Here is a 16,678-nt window from a genome sequence, read left to right as displayed (position 1 = left end):
CCAGCAGGCTGGGGGCGGGGAAGGCGCGGGGACAAAGGCCGCGCTGGGCCGGCCGGTGCAGCGGCGAACTCCGGGCGCCGGGACCTGGCCGGGCGATCGCGTCCCACGGAGCCCGCGCCTGGATGGAGCACCCCAGGGCGCCGCCGGGCCCAGCGCTAGCTGCGCCCCCGCCCCCGCCCCCGCCCCCGCCCGCGCCCGCGCCCGCGCCCCCGCCCCCTCACCCCCACCCCGCGGCGGCTCCGAGCTCGGCGAACATGGCGGCGGCGGCGGTCGGGCGGGACACTTTACCTGAGCACTGGTCCTACGGCGTGTGCCGGGACGGCCGCGTCTTCTTCATCAAGTGCGGCGCGGGGACGCGAGGACGCGGGGACGCGGGTGGGGGCGGGGGCCGGGCGGGAGCCCCGCGGGCGGTGGCGGCGCTAACAGGTGCACCTCTCTGTCCGCAGCGACCAGCTCTGCCGCACGACCTGGCTGCACCCGCGCACCGGGGAGCCCGTCAACTCCGGCCACATGATCCGCTCAGGTGGGCGCCGGGCCGGCGGGGCGGCGGCGGGGGCGGGGGGCGCGCGCGCCGTGGCTGCCCAAGTTTGACCCGACTTTTCTGGCGTTTCCGCAGACCTGCCCCGCGGCTGGGAGGAGGGCTTCACAGAGGAGGGCGCCAGCTACTTCATCGAGTGAGTGAGTGGGGCCGCCGCGCTCGCACCTGTGCAGCGGGGGTCCCTGCGGGTTCCAGCCGGGCGCCCCGCCCTCCCTCTGCTCCCGCCGGCCTGGGCGCGTTAGCGCGCGCTGCGCCGCGGCCGCACTCCGGGTTTTGTGTGCCCGAGTTGTGTGGCGGGCTCCGAGAGGGAGGCGGTGGGGGCCGCATCGACGCTGGGGACCTGGGCGCAGGAAAGGGGCACAGACTCTGCGCCCTGGACCTTGCGATCCGGCGGGATTCGGGAGCTGGTGTGAGGGCCGGGCACGCCTCCCCGCTGGGGGGATCTCCGGCTGCGCCCAGCCTGGAGAGGCGGGTGTCGGGACCTTGTTGGGCTCGGGTAGGGGGAGTAGAGCGAGGAGTTCTGTCCTGGTGCGGGCCTGCGGGGTTGGGGTGGGGAGAGGGAGAGACGGGGAGCCTCGCTTAGGAGGCCTCCTTCTCTGGCCGCAGGTTTTGGGATGGTCGTGGGGAGTCGGAACCGCACCCCCGGCCTCCATCCACTGCGCGGGCCTGCGGGGAGGGAGGGGGAGGGGATTGGAACTGGTGAACCAATGACGTTCCTCGAGCGCTCCGCGTCTTTTCGGCCAGAGCTGAAAACGGCGATCGCTGGTGTCTCTGTTTGTCCAGAGGCAACTTTTCCGCAAAAGCCCGGGAGTGTTGCCGCACTAGCCAGGTTACCCTGGGTCTGTAGGATCGGTCCATGTCAGACTGGGTGGCAGTAAGTGAAGGCGCGAGTCAGGCTCCTAAGCCAGTATAGGCTTTGCTTTCCCACTCGGACGACCGCCTGTGTTGCAGCATGTTTCCCTCTGCCTGCTGAGCTCTGGGAGGCCAGAAACTGCCTTTGACCCCTTGCCCCAGTGCCCGACAGAGAGTAGGCACTCGGTAAATGTTTGTTCATCGAATGAATGAACTAGCCAAAGGTCCGGACGGTGGTCTGACTAGTACTGGGTGTACTTTGGGGACTGTGAGTCAGAACTACTACTCTTAGTCAGTAGTGAAGCAGCCTATTTCAAGATAACCCCAGAACCTTCTTTTCTGGTTTGAGTTCTTGCATGATAGTTGAAAATACCGTTGGGTGAGATTTACAGATCTGAGGACTAGAGCCTTGCTACGGTTCTGTTACCTGCCTCGTGTGTGCATGAAGTTGGGGAGTTGGCTGGGGCCGTCAGAGTCTTGCTATCAGTGGGCCTCTCTGGCTCGTAACTGCATCAGTTGATATTATTACAATTTTCCTGTGCGCCACAAGTTCACACATTGTTCTAGGCGTTGGGAACAAAACAGGCAACTTCTGGGTGCTCATGGAGCTTGCAATCTAATGGGAGAGGGAAAAAGGGAATAGAAAATAAGTAAAGAAACACGAATAATATCAGATTGTGGTTACTACTGTGCAGAAAGTTAAAATAAGGTGATGTGATATGGAGTGACTGAGTGGCTTGGTTGAACTGGGAGATCAATGGCGTTTCTGAATAGGCAACATTTAAAGTAAAATTCGAATGACAAGAGGGAGACATCATGTGTTGATGAGGTGGCAAAGAAGAGCGAAGAGCCATGGCAAGGGCTTACGGCAGAAGATAGCTTGGACTTTAAGGAGCAGGAGGACCAGGTGGCTGGAGTGTGGTGAACAGGACGTCAGGAAAGGTCACAGGTAGGAGAGGGGTAAATGCTGCAAAGCTCTGTGAGTGAGGGTGAGGAGTTATCATACTTTATTCTAATCCCAGTGAAACGCCATGGAGGGTTTTAAGCAGGGAAGTGTCATGATTTGGTTTGTGTTTAGAATCATCACTGTGAGGAGACTGGATTGTAGGTGGCCACTGCAGGGCGGGCAGGAGAGCCACCGAGGCTGTTCCCTCGTCCAGGCAGGAGTTAGTAGAGGCTTGCTTGAGGTAGTAGTGCAGGAGACATGGAGTAGTGGTCACATTCAGGCTGTGTTTAGGAAGGAGGCTCTTCACACCTTCGTGATGGATTGAATAAAGTCTGTGAGAGAAAGAGAAGAGGTGAAGATGACTCCTCAGGGCTTAGCGCCTGAGTGGATAGCATTCATACTGTTGAGATGAAAAGAGCCAGTTTGGGGTGGAGAGAATTGTGAGATTTTGTTTTGCCATCTTACATTTGAGATGTGAGTATGTCAGATAATCAGATGTGTGATCTGAAGCTTGGTGGGGAGAGAGGATGGAAGAGATCCATTTGAGTATAATGTTATTTAAGGCCATGGGATTAGATGAAATCCCTTAGGAAGAGAGTACAGACAGAAGAGAGATGTTCTGATGGTCTAAGCCAGGCGTCCCCAAAGTTTTTACACAGGGGGCCAGTTCACTGTCCCTCAGACCGTTGGAGGGCCGCCACATACTGTGCTCTTCTCACTGACCACCAGTGAAAGAGATGCCCCTTCCTGAAGTGCACTGGGGGGGCTGAATAAATGGCCTCAGGGGGCCGCATGCGGCCCGTGGGCCGCAGTTTGGGGACACCTGGTCTAAGCAGTGTTGAGAGGGGCGAGAGGTGAAGCCAGCAAGGAGACTGAGAAGACAGGAGAAACCCCAGGAGAATGCGTGGTCACAGAGGCCTTGCAGGACAAAGTCTGACTAGAGGAGGTGGAAGATCAAATATGGGGTGAAGACGGGGAGTCAATCAGGCAAATCTTACAGGTAGTTTTCTTGCAAAGTGGAGTTGAGGTGTTAGCCAGTAATGGAAAGGATGTGGGCTTGAGGGAAGATTTTCCTTTCTTTTTTTAGTGGGAGATTGTGCAGCATGTTTTGTTGTGATGGGAATGACAATTGAGAGGGAGAAGTCGATGCTGCGGGAAAGAGACCGGGTATTTACCAAAGCAGTGTTTCTGAGAAGGTGAGCAGGCTGGGATTCACAGCCTGCATCTCACTGGCCTCACCAAGGGACAGGGCCCATCATTATTTTGACAGGAAGAAGGGCTGCCAGTGTCCCGAAGTACCAGCTGCAGCCTTGGGCTGGTGTGTGAGGGTGTGTGTGGGACTCTGGAGGCTGGAGTACAGCCTTCCACACCTTTGCTGACTCTTCCATGTGTCTGTGAGGTCCCTCATGATTATCTGACAGTGAGCTCCCTTACCCCCAGGGCCTTGGCTGACTCCTCCCAGGCCTAGGGAAAGCAATGTGTGAGTGTTCCCTACCCTCAAAGGCAGGGCCCTGTAGCAGATGATTGTACTTCTGACCTCCTTCTGTGACAATTTTTTGAGAGACTTAAGATTTGGGGAGTAATTGTTCTCTTCCTCACCCACTGCCCGGGCATAAACAATGTTTTCCTGTTGTCTGATTTCTTAGTTTTGCCACGAGCATTTCTGAATGTTTGATTTTTGTGCTGAGGGCAAGAGCGTGTCCTCTAATTTGGCTCATAAAGTGAGAGGGACAAAGCATGGACACGGTTGGTTTTATTTTTCCTGATGGATCCTTGCACAGGAAAGTTGCATGAGGCTTTTCAGGATGTATTCAGTTACTCCTCATATTTAGCAGATTAAAAAAATAATTTCTAAAAACATTTTAAGAAACAGAATCTTCTCTGTCTCCCAGGTTGCAGTGCAGTGGTGCAATCATAGCTCACTGTAGTCTTGAACTCCTGAGGTCAAGTGATCCTCCCACTTCAGCCTCACAAGTAGCTGGAACTACAGATGCAGGCCACCCTGCCCAGCCAGCAGATGTTTTAATATTCTCCAGAGTCCATTTCTTTTCTTTTCTTCTTCTTCTTCTTTTTTTTTTAGATAGCCTTGCTCTGTCGCCCAGGCTGGAGTGCAGTGGTACAATCTCAGCTTACTGCAACCTCTGCCTCCTGGGTTCAAGTGATTCTCGCCTCAGCCACCCCCTAAGTAGCTGGAACTACAGGTGTGTACCACCATGACTGCCTAATTTTTTTTTGTTTTTGTTTTTTGAGTTGGAGTCTCACTCTGTTGCCCAGGCTGGAGTGCAGTGGTGTGATCTTGGCTCACTGCAACCTCTACCGCCTGGGATCAGTTGATTTTCCTGTCTCAGCCTCCCAAGTAGTTGGGATTACAGGCATGTGCCACCATGCCCGGCTAAATTTTTTTGTATTTTTAGTAGAGACGGGGTTTCACTGTGTTAGCCGGGTTGGTCTGGATCTCTTGACCTTGTGATGTACCCCCCTCAGCCTCCCAAAGTGCTGGGATTACAGGCATGAGCCATCGTGCCTGGCCTCAGAGTCCATTTCTTGAAGCAGAAAAGCTTGATCTTAGGTAGATGAATTTCAGTTTTAATTTCTGCACTTTTTGTTCAATTTTGCATCAATGAGGGACAAAATACATAAGGAATCCACTGCTGGTTGTCCCAGTTCTAGACTAAGTGATGCTGATAACCCTTTTATTTATTTATTTGTTTTTAAAGATGGGGTTTCACCATGATGGCCAGGCTGGTCTTGAACTCCTGACCTCAGGTGATCCACCACTTTGGCCTCCCAAAGTGCTAGGATTACAGGCTTGAGCCACTGCGCCCAGCCTGATAACCCCTTTAAAAGATTTTTGGCTAGGTGTAGTGGCTCATGCCTGCAATTCCAGCACTTTGGGAGGCAGAAGCAAGAGGATCGTTTGAAGCCAGGAGTTCAAGATCAGTCTGGGCAACATAGAGAGACCTCATCTCTACAAAAAATGAAAAAATTAGCAGTGGTATGCTTCGGTAGTTCTGGCAACTTGAGAGGCTTAAGTGTGAGGATTGCTTGAGTCCAGGAGTCTGAGGTTACCATGAACTATGATTGTGCTGCTGTACTCCAGCCTGGGTGGTAGAGTGAGATCCTGTCTCTAAATAAATAAATAATAAAAAGACTTCTTGTACTGTAGCCCTTCTCTACTTTACTATGAATCCCTGAGCTGGGTAGCAGGGCATAATAGTAATTGTGATAATAGTGTCATTAACAGAAGTAGCAATACTAGTAGTAATAATTGTATAACAGCCTAATCTTTTGAGTCTTTGAAAAATGCAAGGAACTGTTCTCTAACTGATTGATTTAATTATCACAATAGTTTGATGAGGTAGCTACTATTACTAGTTCCATTTTACAGACATAGACTCTTGCAGTGATCCTCGACATTCCTCTAGCAGACGGTTTTTTCCTGTATCTTTTCTTATTTGATCCTTATAACAGCCCCTGGAGGCAGGACGGCAGGGATCATCCCATTCTTCAGTCCATGAAGGTTCAGTGGTGTGGGTGAAGTGTTAGAGCTGGGACTAGAACATAGGTCTTTGGTCCCATATGTGATAGCCACAGTAGTAGTGGTAGCTCCCACCCCAGGCCATGCATCTTCAAGGAGATAAATGCCCATGTGCCATTGTTTCTAGAAGAGGCCATGGGAGGGAGAGTGTTACACTGGGCTGCTCTTCAGGGGTTTCATGGAAACTTGTGAGTTGTGTTCCCCCTACAGCAGGGGTTCAGATGCCAGCTTCACTTTTTTTGGGGGATTGGGGTACCTTGGAAGGACAGTGCCCCTTGGTCTCCTATGCTGATTGGTGCTGGTACATGTCTCTGATTAGTAAAAAATTGAAGACATTGATTATTATTATTATTATTATTATTATTATTATTATTATTTTTTTTTTTGAGACGGAGTTTCGCTCTTGTTACCCAGGCTGGAGTGTAATGGCGCGATCTCGGCTCACCGCAACCTCCGCCTCCTGGGTTCAGGCAATTCTCCTGCCTCAGCCTCGTGAGTAGCTGGGATTACAGGCACGCGCCACCATGCCCAGCTGATTTTTTGTATTTTTTAGTAGAGACGGGGTTTCACCATGTCGACCAGGATGGTCTCGAACTCTCGACCTTGTGATCCACCCGCCTCAGCCTCCCAAAGTGCTGGGATTACAGGCTTGAGCCACCGCGCCCGGCGACATTGATTATTATTAAGTACAATTTGGCAAACACAGCTTTTTCAAACATGGGACCTATGAGGGAAGTTTCTAGAAGAGGCCATGGGAGGGAGAGTGTTACAATGGGCTGCTCTTCAGGGGTTTCATGGAACCTTGTGAGTTGTGTTCCCCCTACAGCAGGCGTTCAGTAGGTCACAGACAATGAGGAGATGGCAGAGAAGAGGGGCTCAGCCACCTTGCCTGCGCCAAGGCTGTTCCTTGAAGACAGGCATCTTGTTCCCTGCTTCTTAGACTTAGGCACCCTGCCAGAGCTGGGAGCTGAGTTAGGCACTGGATATTTCTTGAGGAAGCAGTGTTTTAAGGAGAGCCAATGAATTTTCTAGGTATTCCAGGTCTTGGAAAACTCCTTACTGGGAAGGAGATTGGGGTGGAGGAGAATGGGCAAGATGAAAGAAGACAGGAACAGGCCTGTCAAGGCTGGTGCCTAGACCCAGGCTTCTTGGATATGGTCATTTGCTGTTGGGAACAATGCTCAAAGCAGGAAGCTGCCCCGTGGAGGCCCAAGTAGCCTCCTCTGGCGTCTTCATCTCATCTCCTCACTGCTCTGCATCTGGGGACTGGGGTACCTGTTGGCTACTGGACCAGGCTCTCTTCCTTCTCTGGCGGCTGGGCCCTTTGCATCCTTTGTGACTTGGCACAAGCGTACTGGCAGGAACCAGCTGATTGCACAAGACTCTTTCCAGCTTCAGGTTTCTCAGTTTTAGCTTTGGGGTTGTATGGGGACACCCTATGTAGGTATTGTCTCCTTGTGGGTACCTGTCCCTAAGTGAGGGCAGCTAGACTCTGGAAAAAACATTCCTGAGGCTTGGAATAAGGCTGACCTTCTCCTCCCCTAGGACCTGAAGCAGGTCCTAGGGGCAGGACTGGCTACATAATTTGCAGAGCCTCAGTGTAAAATGAAACTGCAAGGTTCCTTGTTCAAGAAGAAAGAAAAAGTGTTAGCTTGGTGCAAATGTAATTGCGGTTAGTGCCATTACTTTTTTTTTTTTTTTTTTTTTTAAGAGTCTTGCCCTGTGGCCCAGGCTAGAGTGCAATGGCATGATCTCGTCGGCTCATTGCAACCTCCGCCTCCCAGATTCAACTGATTCTCCTGCCTTAGCCTCCTGAGTAGCTGGGATTACAGGCGCCCGCCACCATGCCTGGCTAATTTTCTGTATCTTTAGTAGAGATGGGGTTTTACCATGTTGGCCAGGCTGGCCTTGAACTCCTGACCTCGTGATCTGCCCACCTTGGCCTCCTAAAGTGCTGGGATTACAGGTGTGAGCCACCACATCCAGCCCTAGTGCCATTACTTTTAATGGCGAAAACTGCAATTACTTTTGCACCAACTGAATATCTTTAGGTTGGGCATGGTGGTTCACACCTGTAATCCCAGCACTTTGAGAGGCCAAGGTGGGAGGATTGCTTGAGCTCAGGAGTTTGAGACTAGCCTGGGCAACATGGTAAAACTCCATCCTTACAAAAACACAAAACTTAGCCAAGCATGGTGGCACATGCCTGTAGTCCCAGCTACTAGGGAGGCTGAGATGGGAGGATCATTTGAGCCTGGAAAGCGGAAGTTGCCGTGAACTGAGCTCACGCCACTGCACTCCAGCCTGGGTGACAGAAGGATCTATCTCAAAAAAAAAAAAAAAAAAAAAAAAGCATCTTTAAAGATACCAAAATGGTGGCTGGACACGGTGGCTCACGCCTGTAATCCCAGCACTTTGGGAGGCTGAGGCAGTGGATCATGAGGTCAGAAGTTCAAGACCAGCCTGGCCAAGATGGTGAAACCCCATCCCTACTAAAAATACAAAAATTAGCCAAGCACAGTGGCAGGTGCCTGTAACCCCAGCTACTCAGGAAGCTGAGGCAAGAGAATTGCCTGAACCCAGGTGGCAGAGGTTGCAGTGAGCTGAGATTACGGCAGTGCACTCCAGCCTAGAGCATAGAGTGAGACTCCATCTCAAAAAAAAAAAAAAAAAGAAAAAAAAGATACTAAAATACAAAAATTTGTCCTTCCTTCTGTAGTCTTTCCCTTGACTTGTCATTAAGAAAAAATTTTTTTGCTATTTATAGGCATGGTGGCAGTCACCTATAATCCCAGCTACTTCGGAGGCTGAGGCAGGAGGATTGCTTGAACCCAGGATGGGGAGGTTTCAGTGAGCTGAGATTGTGCCATTGCACTCCAGCCTGGGTAATAAGAGTGAAACTCCATCTCAAAAAAATAAATAAATTTTTTTTTTTTTTGCTATTTAATGTCATTCTAAATAAAGAAAAATTAAATTTAAATTGTCAGCATACATTTTATAGTTATTTCTGTATTATAGAATATAATATTTTTAATGTGAATATCAGTGCATTTACCTCATATTCTAGGGATCACCACCTCCATGCCCCCCTCCAAGGCACCATAGAGCTTAAGTGCCTGTGTCCATGCCCCCCTGGGCAGTGGGGAGGAGCAGGGAGCCCAGGCAGGGCTTGGGGCTCCAGGAGGCTGGGAGTGGGCAGTTAAGAACCTGGCCCTTTCAGACAGGGAGTGGGGGCCAGGCACGAGTCCTTCAGAGGGTTAGCTCTGAAGATAATGCCAAGTATCGAGGGTGTGTGTGTTTTGTATTCAGCAACCCATTTTTCAGTCTGAAATTAAAGGGAGTTGGAGAATGAAGGATGAACTAAGTGTGACAGATGTTCAGGTGGGGATCTTGTAAGCACCAGGCCTTGCAGGCCCGCCGGAAAGCCAATGAATACAGGATGGCCCAGGAGGTGGCCCTTAATTACACCCTCATCCAACCGACTGTCTTCTGGGCCACCCCTAGGAAGGAGTCTGTCCTGTCTTCCATATTTTCCTCCCCAGATAAATGTTGAACTTCATGGTAGTGAAATTTATCTTGTAGAATGTCAAACCTGTTGGTTCACTTATTTGTCATCTTATTTTTTCGCGACAGAGTCTCACTCTGTCGCCCAGGCTGGAGTGCAATGGTGCGATCTCAGCTGACTGCAACCTCCGCCTCCTGAGTTTAAGCGATTCTCTTGCCTCAGCCTCCTGAGTAGCTGGGATTACAGGTGTGTGCCACCATGCCTGGCTAATTTTTGTATTTTTAGTAGAGACAGGGTTTCACCATGTTAGCCAGGCTGGTCTTAAACTCCTGACCTCAGGCAATTCACCTGCCTTGGGCTCCCGAAGTGCTGGGATTACAGGCATAAGCCACCTTGCCCGGCCTCCTTTTATTTTATTTTATTTTTTTGATACAGACTTTCATTCTTGTTGCCCAGGCTAGAGTGTGATGGCATGATCTCGGCTCACTGCACCCTCCACCACCTGGGTTCAAGTGATTCTCCTGCCTCAGCCTCCCAAGTAGCTGGGATTACAGGTGCCCACCACCATGCTGGGCTAATTTAGTAGAGATAGGATTTCACCATGTTGGTTAGGCTGGTCTCGAACTCCTGACCTTAGGTTATACACCCACCTTGGCTTCCCAAAGTGCTGGGATTACAGGCATGAGCCACCATACCCTGCCTTATTTGTTATCTTTTTTATTGAGGTGTTGCTGTGAACAGCAGTTCCAGAAACTTTATTTCAAACCTGGGGGTAATAATCTCACAAAGAATTTCTGGCAAACTAGCAGCTTACATATGCATTAAAATAGAAATTCTGAACCCTCTCATTGAAGGTTAAGAAAGGTTCTCCCAGCTTGGCAAGTTTTGGCAAAATCCCATGCTTTATATTTCACTTCCTGGTTGCATTTTCAAGGGTAAAAACTGGTTCACAGATTTAAATGTTAGGTTCTGTGGGAAAGGAATAACAGTAAGTGTTGTTTAGAAAGCAAAAGGAAGGATTAGGAACGCTGATTTATACCACGGGCTCAAAACATCTCCAAAAAGAAACTTAAGGAAACCTCTTTAAGAAAAATGGTTGCAAGTTGCTTCTTAAGGCTCTTTGACCACCAGAGGAGTATATTTTAGAGACAGGACAGATGCTGGCTTGGGGAGAGGTGTTTCCATGTGATATGGGTAGGTGTAGGTTTCTTGTGTCTTGATGGCACCTTCTCCATTTTCTGTCTCTCTCTTTCTCTTTTCTGAAATGCAGTTTTGCTCTGTCACCCAGGCTGGAGTGCAGTGATATGATCTTGGCTCCCTGCAACCCTGCCTTCTGAGTTCAAGCGATTCTCCTGCCTCCGCCTCCTGAGTAGCTGGGATTACAGACACCTGCCACGGCGCCAGCCCCCATTCTCTTTTGATGTCTATGGGAGTAAATTTGGTGCTTCCTAAATTGAGAACTTTGGAAAAAGATTAAGAGAGCACTTTAAACAGAAATGTGCATGGGGGCAGGGAGATGCCAGTTTACCACCTATTACGTCTGAGGTGACGGAGGGCTGTGGGAAGATTGCCTGTGGCCCTTCGGCCTCAGTATGTGGACTATATGGCGGTTCAGTGAGGTGCCTGCTCTTGCTTTCTGTCTTCAGAGGACAGCACAGTGTAAGACGGCAGCATCTCAGTAAACTGGCACGGTGTCTTAAGTAAATATTGGCAGAGGGAAAAACACGGAGGAATATGGTTATATTTGCCTGTTGTTTTTAAATGGCTGTCAAAACGTTTGCTTTTCAATTTTCTGAAATGAGAAATATTCTGAGTTAATGTTTTATCGTTTACAGAGTATTTCATGAACATTTTCTGGTTTGTCTCATAATTACTGCATTTTTTTTAGTGTGGGAATTTGGGCTCAGAGGGGTAGTCGCTCAGAAGTGACTTCTCTAAAGTTGTATACTGGGCTGGGCATGGTGACTCATGCTTGTAATCCTAGCACTTTGGAAGGTCGAGGTAGGCAGATCATCTGAGGTCAGGAGATCAAGACCAGCTTGGCCAACGTGGTGAAACCCCATCTTTACTAAAAATACAAAAATTAGCCAGGTGTGGTGGTACGTGCCTGTAGTCACAGCTACTTGGGAGGCTGAGGCAGGAGAATCGCTTGAACCCGGGAGGCAGAGGTTGCAGTGAGCCAAGATTTCACTACTGCACTCCAGCCTGGATGACAAGAGTGAAACAGCATTAAAAAAAAAAAAAAGATAGAAAAAGAAAAAAATTTGTGTACTCTATTAGTTCAACTTCTCCGAAGTTCAAGGGAGAGGACTGGACATACTGTTCCTTATAACTAGGCTTCTCAGACTTTCCAGCCACAGGTCTAATGGCAGAAAAGAATGAAGGCAACTCACCTCGGAGACTGGATGCAGGAAGCGCCATTAATTGTTGGTTCTGTCCAAAAATTCATTCACAGACTAAAATAAATGAGACTTTACCCTCAATTTAATTTGTTATGGAATCCTCTCTCATATCTTCCTTTCAAATCAATACTTTGGCAAGATGCATCACGTTTATTGCTTTGTGTTCTAAACAGAAGTGTGTCCAGGCAGAGGAAGGCCAGGTCCCCTGTTAAGTCTTAGGTGACAGAGGAGTGTGGGGAGACTGCTTGTTGGCTTTTTAGCCTCTCTGAACCCTGTGTCTCTAAACAGGATGTACAGGAGGCCTTCAGGAAAACAGCAGCAGCTGTGGTAACCTTGGATTGTCTTTTGCTTGTGTTGCATTGTGAGTTGTGCCTGATCACTTCTCTTTCTCATCCAGCCTGCTTACACTCTCCTGGATACTGGCCTGGGCAGCAATGTTGGTTTTCGTTGAAGCCCAAAGCACAGCTAGGCAACTTCATCATGCAGAAAAATGTATGAAAAGGGTTTTTGATGTGGGTGACAGCATGTGTAAAGAGACAGTAGCCAGGCATGGGGACTCTGGAGTCAGACTACCTAGCCTCTTATTCTAGCTCCACCATGTACAGCTCCCTGACCGTGGCAGGTTGCTTACTCTCTTTAAGCCTTACTTCCTCACCAGTAAAATGGGGTGAAATGTGAGGATTACATGCGTTAATTGATGGAAAGCGTTTAGCAAGTAGTAGTACCACATTTACTGGCACATAGCAAATGCCCAGTAAATGTGAGCTCCTCTTCTGGACATCCACACAGCTATGAGGTGGGGTGGAGACATGACTTCTGATTCTCAATTGCGTTCAGTGGCTGCAGGAGTCTGGTGCCCTTGAACTGGGATTGCTGGGGTCAGGAGCATGCAAACTGCAGAACTCAACTCAAAATTGGTTTGGACCAATAACAATGGCTCAACTATTCCGATATTTAAAGGATGTCCTTATTGGAAATATACACTGAGGGTATTTGCTCTTAAGTGGTTAAGTGGTGTGGGGCGAAATTGTGTTGTGGGGAAGGAGCGGATGACAGAGCAAATGGGGCAAAATATTAACAGTGGGTGAGTCTGAGTGAGGGGTGGCCCCTGGTTTGCCTCTTTTCTGGGCAGTTAGAAGGCTGCACAGATGTCTGCGTCTTAATCTGGGCAGCCACCTGGTTATCGGCTCTGACCACTGAAGGACAAATGCATTGCCTTGTGCGTCTCAGGTCACAGGTGTCAACAGTAATAATCTTCATGGTGCTTTCTAGTTGAAAAATGCATTTGTTGTAGAGGCAGATATTTTGATTGTCCTCATTTTATAGATCAGGTATTTGAGGTTGAGGGGGACAGGGAGAGGGGGTTAAAAGATCTTCCCAAGGGCACAGCATCACTGAGGGGGTTGAGACTTGAACCTGAGTCTTCTTGGCTCCGAATTCTATGCAGTTTCTACCATGGTACATGGTGCCCTGTGGCTCTCATCATCACTCTCTCTATGCTTTTTTTTTTTCTTTTAGAAGTTGAGATTTTGTTCTGTTGTCCTGCTGGGGTACAGTGGTACCATCACAGCTCACTGTAACCTCAAACTCCTGGGCTCAAGCTATCCCTGCACCTCAGCCTCCTGAGTAGCTGAGACTGCATGTGTGCACCACCAGGCCTGGCTAACTCCCTCTCTACTGATTCCTCCTACGGTCTATCCCTCAAAAGCAGTTCTCTGCCTGCACCTTCCCTGATGACTGTGAGGCAGAAGCCCCCTTGGGCCTCCCTCAAAAAGACAGGATAGAAGAGCGATGGGTGGGTGGGTAGTCCCCAGGCAGAACTGTGAGCCAGTCCCTGGTGCTCTGGGAGAGTGGACCTCCCTAAGCTGGAGAGGCACCCTCTCCCCCGACAGATGTCAGCTGACCTTAGCTTAGGGCTGATGAGCCTCTTAAGCCTGCTTAGAGCCAGGCTGTCTCTTTCAGGTCCTGCCAGAAGAGCATTTCCAACGTCACAGCCAGTTTTCTCAGGGTTTCTCAGGGGCTTTTCTGCCAAGACAGAGCCCTCACCCTCTTGAGGTCTGACAGCTTAGAGTTAGTGTGCAGTCTCTTTCTGGGGCTGCTGGCTACCTCTTGTGCCTTCCTGCATCATACTCTCTGGTTCAGAGAAGGCGGGGGGCAGCATGCTTGGGGGATGGAGGGGCCAGAGATCCCATTCCAGCCCTATACCAAGGCCCCTGGCTGCACAGCCTCTTGTGTTCTTTCACTCTGGCTGAGGTGGGTAATGAGATCGTCCTCTTCTTGGGAAGAGGGGAACCAGAGCAATGGTTTAGGTTAATTCAATCACCTTTGTAACAATCATATCCTCTCCACTTGCAAATGGAGCTGTCTGTACCTGTCCACAGATGGAACCAGTTGGCCATCTTGAGGAGTGGTGGACATCTTACGGGAGGAGCAGTTTAATTAGAGGCTGGATGGCTTTTTTTTTTTTTTTTTTTTTTTTTTTTTGAGACGGAGTTTCACTCTTGTTACCCAGGCTGGAGTGCAATGGCGCGATCTTGGCTCACCGCAACCTCCGCCTCCTGGGCTCAGGCAATTCTCCTGCCTCAACCTCCTGAGTAGCTGGGATTACAGGCACGCGCCACCATGCCCAGCTAATGTTTTGTATTTTTAGTAGAGACGGGGTTTCACCATGTTGACCAGGATGGTCTCGATCTCTTGACCTCGTGATCCACCCGCCTCGGCCTCCCAAAGTGCTGGGATTACAGGCTTGAGCCACCGCGCCCGGTCTGGATGGCTTTTGATCAAGGAATCATCTGGGTGACAGGGTGGACATTCAGACAGCTGTGCCCTACTGATACTCTCTCAAGGCCTTTCACACAGCTTAACCCAATGACTTTGGACAGATGTTCTTCTATAAGGAAAGAGACTCACAATCCTGGAGTCACTGGGTGCTGCAGAGAGAAATGCAGCTCACTGTTTCTGCCTTCCAGCAGTGGCCAGTCCAAGACAGGAGAGGAATGCTGGACAGTTCCAGTATGGGTGCCTGGGGCTGGGGAGCTTCAGAGGGTGAGCCAGGAAGGCCAGGGAGCTGTGGAGCAGAGCGTTGAGCAGCCCGAGGCAGGAGAGGCCAGTGCAGAAAATGTGAAGGAGCTGGAGAGTGGGGGTGAGGGCCATGGTACCTGTGTGCTTGTTTGGGTCTCAATGAGGTTAGTGCTGAGTTGAGGAGTAGGGACAGGCCTTGGATAAAATCCTTCACTAGTAATTGGGCTTTAGCAGAGTGGTATTTGGGAACTATGCTCTAGGGGGCTCCCCAAATTCCTTTGTCTCTGGAGTTGTGCTGTATGGTGTTTACAAAACATGGATTCTGGGATCTGAGTGCCTGGGTTGAAATCCTGACTCTGCTTTTAGCTTGGGCAGGTCACTTGAACTTCTCTGTGTCTTCAGAAGTTTATTAATCTATATGATGGGGACAGTGACTGTACCTATCAGCTTAGAACAGTATCTGGCAATTTTGTAGTGCTATATAGGAATTAGCCATTATGGATACCACTCCTCTAAAGAAGCCCCTTTCTAAGGTGAAGTGTGGCCTGGTTGACAGGAAAGCTGTGGTTGGTCCTCTCTGGGGAGATCTCCTAAGGTCAGGCTAGCCAGAGGGAGAAAGAATTGTGCTTTCTTGTTGAGATTTGTCTTTGAAAGGAAGTAAAGGGTTAGTGCTACATTCACAGAAACTATTTCTCATCTTGGAAGCCATGTGTGGCTCTGTCCAACCAGAGAGAAAATGAACAGGTTTCTGGAGGCGTGTCATGGCTCACGCCTGTAATCCCAGCACTTTGGGAGGCCGAGGTGGGTAGATCACTTGAGGTCAAGAGTTTAAGATCAGCCTGGCCAATATGGTGAAACCCCATCTCTACTAAAAATAAATAAATAAATAAATAAATTAGTTGGGTGTGGTAATGCACACCTGTAATTCCAGCTACTTGGGCAGCTGAGGCATGAGAATTGCTTGAACCTATGAGGCAGAGGTTACAGTGAGCCAAGATTCCACTCTGTCTAAAAAAAAAAACAGGTTTCTTGTACTTACTCTTCATTGACACATTTGATTTACACTCCCTGTAATGTCCCTGCTCCAGTGAAGAGAGTTCCCACATGTTAGTATTAGAGTTTGCGGCTGGTTCTTTTGCAAAGAGGCAGTAACCCTGGTGTCTACATTAGGGCACTTGGTAAGAGGAAGTGAGGGTAGACATGAATTAGAGCTTCTGTGGGCTGGGGCTGGGTGTCGGCATTTATTGCAACCTCCACAGGTGATTCTTTTTTTTTTTTTTTTTTTTTTTTTTTAAGATGGAGTTTTGCTCTTGTTGCCCAGGCTGCAGTGCAATGGCATGATATCAGCTCACTGCAACCTCCACCCACTGGGTTCAAGCGATTCTCCTGCCTCAGCCTCCCAAGTAGCTGGGATTGCAGGCATGCATTACCACACTCAGCTAATTTTGTATTTTTAGTAGAAATGCGGTTTCTCCATGTGGGTCAGGCTGGTCTTGAACGCCTGACCTCAGGGGATCCTCCCACCTTGGCCTCTCAAAGTGCTGAGATTACAGGCATGCGCTACCATGCCTGGCCACAGGTGATTCTTATGGACACTGAAAGTGGAAACATTCTGAACTTCAGCTTCCTCACCTCTAAAATAATAATTAATAATATTCTTATGGGGAAAGGAAAGTAATTACTTCTTTTGGGGAAAGGTCCATTTCCTCCCTAGTGTTATTTAAGAATTAAATGCAATAACCTGTCAAAGCTTCTACCATGCTATTCAGCACATGGTAGGTGCTCAGGGATTGTGAGTCTCTTTCCTTATAGAAGAACATCTGGCCAAAGTCACTGGGGTAAGCTGTGTGAAAGGCCTTGAGAGAGTACTAGTAAG

At 49.4% G+C, this 16,678-nt stretch overlaps 1 protein-coding gene across 4 annotated transcripts in view; it reads left to right on the top strand.

Moving 5' to 3' along the window:
- Positions 1-216: 216 nt before the first annotated feature.
- PLEKHA7 (pleckstrin homology domain containing A7) overlaps positions 217-16,678 on the top strand; it is a 248,434-nt gene continuing 231,972 nt past the window's right edge. For all 4 annotated transcript variants that reach the window (XR_012518111.1, XR_012518110.1, XR_012518108.1 and 1 more), the window contains exons 1-3: positions 217-340; positions 447-523; positions 617-674. Coding sequence is in view for 1 of the 4 variants with exons in the window: in XM_039471225.2 (XP_039327159.1) it covers positions 255-340; positions 447-523; positions 617-674 (221 nt within the window). In the remaining 3 variants the exon portion in view is untranslated. The remainder of the gene's footprint in view (positions 341-446; positions 524-616; positions 675-16,678) is intronic.

The sequence above is a fragment of the Saimiri boliviensis genome, chromosome 6 (genome assembly GCF_048565385.1).
Source record: "Saimiri boliviensis isolate mSaiBol1 chromosome 6, mSaiBol1.pri, whole genome shotgun sequence".
NCBI classification, from domain to species: Eukaryota; Metazoa; Chordata; class Mammalia; order Primates; family Cebidae; genus Saimiri; species Saimiri boliviensis.
The sequence above is the reverse complement of the archived record's forward strand: the minus strand, read 5'-3'. Positions and strand labels throughout refer to the sequence as shown.